At 34.7% G+C, this 8,017-nt stretch overlaps 1 protein-coding gene across 1 annotated transcript; it reads left to right on the forward strand.

The window, feature by feature from the left end:
* Positions 1 to 3,296: 3,296 nt before the first annotated feature.
* On the forward strand, positions 3,297 to 4,021 carry LOTGIDRAFT_164506 (hypothetical protein; the record flags this gene model as incomplete). The annotated part of the gene is made up of 2 exons (XM_009061012.1): positions 3,297 to 3,456; positions 3,783 to 4,021. The coding sequence occupies 2 exons, from the start codon at positions 3,297 to 3,299 to the stop codon at positions 4,019 to 4,021; spliced, it is 399 nt and encodes a 132-aa protein (XP_009059260.1).
* Between the last annotated feature and the right edge of the window lie 3,996 nt (positions 4,022 to 8,017).

An 8,017-nucleotide genomic window follows, 5' to 3' on the forward strand; every position in this document is an offset into this window, starting at 1 on the left:
AGCAATATTGGGCTCGTTTGATGTTAACACAATTGACTTGATTTATTAACATCAACAAATGGCGTAAACAACAGTACATAAAACAAGCAGTGGCGGCGCAAGCCTCTCGAGACTGGATAGGGAGTAGAGCAGAGCCACGGAGGCAAGTTTTTTGGGCAAAAATCTCATAACTAGATTAAAGATTCGGGCAATATCATATATATTGTGTCCTTCAGTTCCCCCAGCCTATCCCGATTTGTTAATATTTGATTTGGACCTATTATACCAAGTGCCAATTTGGGACATAAGATAATGTTAACCACATCTAAATCTACATAGTGAACATAACAAACATTTTACATGTGTTGCCCAATTCGTTCTACCAACTTGATCCAGACTTAGAAGCATTGAGTAAATTTGCTTTGGAGGCCTATCATTTGGCATACACAATAATTTAGACCAATACTTAATACAATTTGTTATATAAATAACATATAAAGGTTTTCTGCCACATTCCCCTAGGGCAGCAGCATTACATGAGTCTTTGGGCATTTTAAGGCTGTACTTAAAGTATTTTTTTTGAATAGATTCGATTTTGTCAGAGGGCTCGAAACCCCAAATCTCAGATCCATACGTAATTATTGGGACTAGAGCTTTGTCAAAGATTTCATTTGCGGACGATAACGATTTAATTTTATTGCATACAACCTTAAGCATGGTGAAGACTTTTTCTGTTTGTGCTACTAGAGTTTGTTTTGTTTTAGTCAATAATAGTTTAGGTGTGAATACAATGCCAAGATACCTGTATTCTGGAACAGTCTCAAGAGGCACCCCATCAAAAGTCCATTTTTCATAATGTCGAAGTGGCCCACCATTGCGGAAAACAACCACTTTTGTTTTATTTAAGTTGACTTTTGGTTTAAATTTGTCACGGAACTTAACAATACTGTTAATTTGTTGTTGCAGTCGTGAAATTGTATCTGCCACATTTGCTATACCATCTGTAAACATGAGACAATGCTCTGTGACCTGGGCCAGTGCTTTCATTGAGACTCGTCTCAATACACCCTAACACAAAATACATTTATCTCCCCTCATGTTGGGCTCGTTTGATGTTAACACAATTGACTTGAATAGAATTCGCCAACAATCTTCCAATCAAATCAAAACAGGAAAGCAATCAAGCAAATCTACAAGTCGTAAAGCACAATTTTGCTACAAATTCAACAACACAGGCAAATGTTCAAAATCAGATTGCCAATATGCACATATCTGCCAAACGTGTGGAGGGCACCATGACCGACAAGATTGTACCAAACAAAGAGATGCTGTCAAAGCACGCCTTCCAATGCCAACAGCAGTCACAAAACTGCGTTTTTCCATTGTAACACCAATTGATCCCATTAAATTCTTATTGGTTGCATGGTTATCAGGAAAATTTGAAAAGCCTCATAGTACAGGGCTTTACATACGGATTTTTGATTCCTTTTCACGGAATACATAAATCGCTAATTTCGAAAAATTTAATTTCGGCTAAATCTGATGTAAAACATGCCTACATAATCATTACATTATCTCCCAAAAATTTTAAATTAACTAGATTTCAGATTAAAGGCAAATTTTATTTCGATAAAGCTTTGCCAATGGGCCTTTCCAGTAGCTGTGCTTTGTTTGAAACATTCAGCACAGCTGTGCACTGGATAATGGAAACAAAATTCAATGCTTCCTGCGTTCATGTTATTGATGACTTTTTATTCATGGGACCAGCAGACACTGCAATATGCAATTCTTCCTTACAAAATTTTGAAACTGTAGCCTCAGATATTGGCATTCCACTAGGCCCAGAAAAAACGGTTCCTCTTTGTACAGAAATCACTTTTCTGGGTTTGGAAATAAACTGAAAAAATTGCCTGAGGATAAATATTTGAAAATCAAAGAACTTCTTACAGCTTTCCTTAACAGGAAAAAAGTCACTGTAAAGGAATTGCAAAGTTTAATTGGAGTGTTGAATTTTGCAAACTAAAAAGTAGAGGGCTTAGCATACACCCCTGCCTAGTTCCTATACACCATTCAAAAAATTCAGTTAAACCAAACGGTGTTACAACACATGATCGACATTTTGAGTACATATCTCTAAGTACAATTATAAATTGTCCATGGATACCACTTTTTATCAGTGTTTCAAACAGATTTTTATGACGGACAAATCGAATGCCTTACAAAAATCGATAAATAGGCGGATGTGTATTGGACTATAAACTATCTGATCCAAATATTACAATCCGCAACACTTTGCTACTGACTTTTTTATTCATGTGTGGCTGCATTCTTTTGTTGAGTGGTGACATCGAAACAAACCCAGGCCCGACAGGGTCAATTAACTGCCAGTGGACAAGTTGTCTACCCAACAAATGCCCTAACCCATGATATTTTATGGCATAGAAGAATAATATATGCAAACAGATGCAAGGGAAAATTTAACTTAGAAAGATTAGAAAATCGCCAATCCCCCATCTAATTAAAGCTCGAGCCGATAACAAAAAAGCTACTCGAAACTTTCATAAGATCATCATCGACAGCCAGGTTTTCCAACTAGATGAAAACACAAACATAAACCCTAAGCAACCAAAAGAGGGTTATGCCTCTAACAAATCAGAACTATCTTTTCTTTCCTGGAATTGCCAGAGTATCTCAAGACACTATGAAAACTGTGACATACGCAAATACTTATCAAACTATGACATTGTCTGTCTTATAGAAAAATGGCTTTACCAAATACCAAAAGACAGTTTCCTAGAAACCCATCACGCGTATTTTCACTTCAGAAATAAAAGGAAACATGGAGGTGTCGCAGTCTTTATTGCCAAATATATCGACAGCGGTTTCAAAAGAATATATTGTGATTTGGAAGATATTATCATTTTCCAAATTGATAAATATTATTTCTAGCAGACTTTGTAGTAGACGATTCTCTGGAGTATGTCAACGTTGACCGTTTCTATCCAATTGACACTTTTTCAAGTCCAAGGAATAATTTGGACAAAACGTTGAATGCCGTAGACTATTATGATGCAGTAAAAAACAAATTAGAAGGTAAGAGATATGATATTTCATTAGAAATACGCATTTAACTCATCCCAATTATCCAAATTTGCAAGTGGTTAACATCGTGGTGACATATACTCAAAAACAGACAGATACAGGTTTATTAAAGAAATAGAAGTAATGAAGTGTACTTTTTGTGTGGTTAAATAACAACTATAGCAGGTTAACCTATTTCACACTCTAAATCATCATATTGTAGAATTGAATTAGAAATGACGAAATTTGAAAAACAGATGGATTGTCCAATAGACGAATATAAAAATTACATCGAGTCTGCCAATAAAAAAACATATGTATTAATATTTGATAAGATAATGATAATATTGATGGTAGAGATAGTTTTCTCTTTACAACTGATGAAGAGATACGCACGTAAGTGTTGCTTTAAAAGAATTATAACATAGTTCATATTATGTTATTGTTGATCTGTGCTCATTTTATATATATTTCGAAGGGAATCTAAAAGTACCGAGACTGGAGGTACAAATAGGGGGTAAAGAACCAAAGGGGGACAACTGTAGAGGCTGAAAGGGATTCTACAAAATGTTCGAAAAATATATTGATTAAGTGTCCTAAAAAGTCGCCCCCCCCCCCCCCCACCCCACGTCAAACAATATACACCCTTTGACGTGAGATTAATTATAAATTTATTATAAATTTTCAAAACCGTAAAAAAAAATGTATTGTATTTTTTTTAGATGGACATGCTGTTGCTCTTCGTTTAGGAATCCAGTTAAAGAAACTGAATAATCGTGTAAAGCTGGAAATAAAAGAGTACAATTCTTGTTGCGAAATAAAAGAACTTCCATATCCTAATCAAATCACGTTTGATGAAATAAAAGACCGAAATTATGAAGTATATGCTTATATGAGTATTGATACCAAACGATTATTGATTGATCTAATTGAAACTCAAGAGGTGTCAAAGAGGAAATGAAATGTACCGTAGACTGCCGACAGGGTGAAGTAGGCCATTTCGGGTAATTTCTTTCCAGATTTTAGAAAAATCACGAAAAACAACAGATATGACGGACTAATTTACAATTCATCGTACAGAGATGCGTTAAGTATAGCCAGATATTTCACAATTATGTATTTGAACAAAGAAATATATTGGAAAAATAATAGGTGATAGAATGGACGAGGATGATTCTCACTAGTGATGATATTGTAAGAGTTTTACCAGATCCCACCATAAGTAAGAGAGATCATCACAGTTTTAGTGTTAGCTTTGATGGATATAATATCCAATAGTGAATGGAAATTTTCCATATGTACCAAAATTGTTAATTGTTGAATGGTTAATTTTTGTTTACACTTTTATCTGTTATGAATGAAATTTATTTTTGCATGAACACTGTAGCCTACTTTGCATGTATTATGAATTAAAAACTGATTAATGCATTGTTTTAGTATATATTGTAATTATCTGCCTCAATACCAAAAAATATTAACCAATATATGCCTGGCCAACTTCACCCCGTTGAAGGATGAAGTTGGCCACTCGACATTTTTCCAATTGTTTGAAACAGTAAACAAGCAGATCTATAATAATTGTTCTGTAAAGTATGGTTATATCATAATCTTCATTAAAACATAGTAGAACAAAAAAGTGGTTATTTAAAAAACATGAATATTTCCTTCTTCTAATAAAAGTGGCCAACTTCACCCCAGTCTACGGTACTCTTAAATACTTTGAACTCCACCATGACCAACTTCGCTTTAATATCAGAAGGACTGGGTATTGAGTATCGGCTTCAACAAATGATTGCTCTCTACACACCAAATCTAAAACAAACTATCACGGTCGAATCGTGTTCTTTCATGACCTTGTGAATGTTCCATCTGTTAGCCATAAGAGTGACATAACACATAACATTAGGAGATATATCTAATGCACTGTCTTTAGTTGACATTGAAAATGAATTAGAAATGTGCAAAGAAGACGAGGTAGAGTAGGAATACTTTAATGGAAATAGTTATCGCAGCTTTTAGCACATCCGTTGAAATGAGAGATAGGCTACAATTTTACTGTTTCCCTATTACTGTTTCAATTGATTATAACTTGGGCCCATTCTCGTTTTAGGTGGCCCAGGATTTCTTTCGACGTCTCAACATAGTCTAGTAGTAGCAGGTCGAAATTTGTCCTGTCTAAAACATTATTCGCTGTTCTTTCAGTACCCCTCATCCGCGCGTCTTTCACCACATCCGCCATCTTGAGAAAAGCGGATAGCTTATTTCATATGAAAAGTATAAAGTGCCTAAAAGAGTAAGCATAGGCCAACCCTCTCTGGTGCCACACCCGTCATAGATGCTTATCATACACAAAACATATTACAATTTAGTACAATTACAAATAGGAACGCGCCACCAGAATAAATAGCTACTTTTTTTTTTTTTTTTTTTACTACGAATTTTAAAAAGTTCAAGGGACGTAACCAATGAAAATACATTTATCTCCAATTTCAATGGTTCAAGGGACGTAACTGATGAAAATTTCTCTTCTCTAATTTAAAGGGAGGGAACTGACCACAATAATTGTTATATTACGAACAAATATGTGAAATTTGTTCTATCGATAATCGAGAAATTGAATTTCAACGACAGTCAAACATATTTTTGTATCTTTGCAAAATACAACATAGAAAAAAGAAAAGTAATAAATAAGTGATCTGACAAAAGCATTTTCCATTTCTTATCTATTCATGAATAATGAAATAAAGTAAGAATTTAGAGATAAGAAGGAAGAGAATATATTTAGAAATTGTGATAGATCAGAATCAGTCCTGGGATGTTCCTTCATACAACAACTATAAAGATAAATCTTTGATACTAATATATTTAGTTTGTCTTGTAGAAGTTATTTTGAATTATAAAACAAGGGTTTACTGTTATTAAGGCTGAATTTATCTAAGAAACATGCCTTAAATCACCAGATGATCAAGTATAGGGGATTAAATTGTATAAATATACGAAAGCACGAAGCATATTTTAATATAGTAACACTTTTAGTGTTCAAGCTGCCAAAATAAATGACAGTTTTAATTATAATTTGTAATGTGTAACCAAACGAAGAAAGACATTCAAGATATAAACCAAGTTGTCAATTCTGTCTATTCCATTCCAGAAATTTAGATCAGAAGCTCTAAAACAGCTTGGTGATAATAATTTCAGCTTTCGGACACGAATACAGCGGGGTAAGCAATATCAGCAATAGATAACGTTGCTTACTTCAAAGATCAAGGCCAGGAGGTCTAATTGACCATCTCTAGATTCCAAGACCCGGAGCTTGTTGACTTAGCTCCTCTTTTTGGGCTTTAATGTTGTTATTTTATGATCCTTATAGACTGCCCTAGATATCATAGACTAAGATCTAGTCTACACACCTGCCTGGTTTAATCTCAACTAGAATCTACTTTCTTCCCTTCAGTGATCAATGATCAAATGATTTGGTTACACACACTTCATTTCCTTCATCAGTAATGTGGCTATTACAAAAAAGATTGTTATTTTTGATATTTAGCAACGCTTTCTTCTCAGGTTAAATATCAACAACATCTAAACCATACAGTCTTAAAGCATAAATCATGCAAGAATTCAGTTCAATTACTAAAAACCCCATCTTATAATTCAAGCGAACTAAAATCTTCAAGACAAACTAAATAGATTGGTATCCAGGATTTATCTTTATCAATGTTATAGATTGGAAATCGAACGAAAGACTCTGAAGTATCTCAAATTTCTTCTATTGAAAATATTCCCTCTCCTGTCTATTTCAAACTTCTAACTTCCCCATTTCATTCCGTCAGTTGACAGAAAGGATGCGTAAATAAATTAGTGAATACATGAATGTCTATATTGTATTATATTGCAAAATATTTGTAAAACTTCAATTAGGACTTTTATCAAATTTTGTAAAATATAATAAAAATCAGGTTCACTTTTATGCCATTCTTGCTTCCTCATGGATTCGGGTGTTTGGAATATTTTTTCTTATCATAATATAACAATTATTGTGATCAGTTCCCACCCTTGGCAATCCCCTTCTCTCTTCCTTTGAGGGTTTTGCATGTCTATTTTTGGTCTAGATATGGAATTTGATGTCTGAAATTGCATTTTCTTTCAGATTTTGTGAGATGATGAGATTTACATGCAGAAGGATAATCAAACCAGTACCTCAACAACCGTGATCAGATACCAAAGACCTCCTTTAACCAAGCCCAGAAATTAATCGCCACAGCCAACAAAACCTTCCCAAACTCCAAGATCCTCTTCACGTGTATACCCATTTCAAATAAAATCTCGAAGAAAGCACAACAGAACCTCAGCACTCTCAACAACATGATGATGGAGTCCAGTATCAACAGCGCAACAATCTTACCACCCTACGAAGAATTTAGAATTCGAAACATTTGATAATCTTCATTGGTCTCCAGAAACAGCAAACAGCATCTATTTGTTTTGGATACACCAGCTTCAAGCATCGAGTAAGTCTTTAAACTAATTACTGGGGATAAAAATACTGAGAGGCCACCGCTAGGCCAAACTGTAGTTAACTTGAGCCGCAAAATTCTCATACCCCTTCAGCATTCAATCTTAGACCGTGGACTTAAGTTTATTCCCACACCAAAGATAGCTAACTTGAATTATCTCCGACCATCCATTGAACGATTTCAACGAAATCTTAGCTGCACATATTTTTTTCGAAACCACCCCCCACGTGGTGCTACAACAATGTTTATTCCTAAATCCACGTGGACACCCCCTCAGGCCGCCATCCATCCTGAAATATTGAAAGCATTTGCGAGTATGAATAGCCAAACAGTGAACCTTTCTATAACACACGAAAAGCCTAATCTCACACGAGTGGAACGTGAAGCGTTAAACTTATTTAAGAAAGACGATAGCATTGTTATTAAAAAGAGTGACAAAG

This window comes from Lottia gigantea, assembly GCF_000327385.1.
Source record: "Lottia gigantea unplaced genomic scaffold LOTGIsca_45, whole genome shotgun sequence".
Lineage (NCBI taxonomy): Eukaryota > Metazoa > Mollusca > Gastropoda > Lottiidae > Lottia > Lottia gigantea.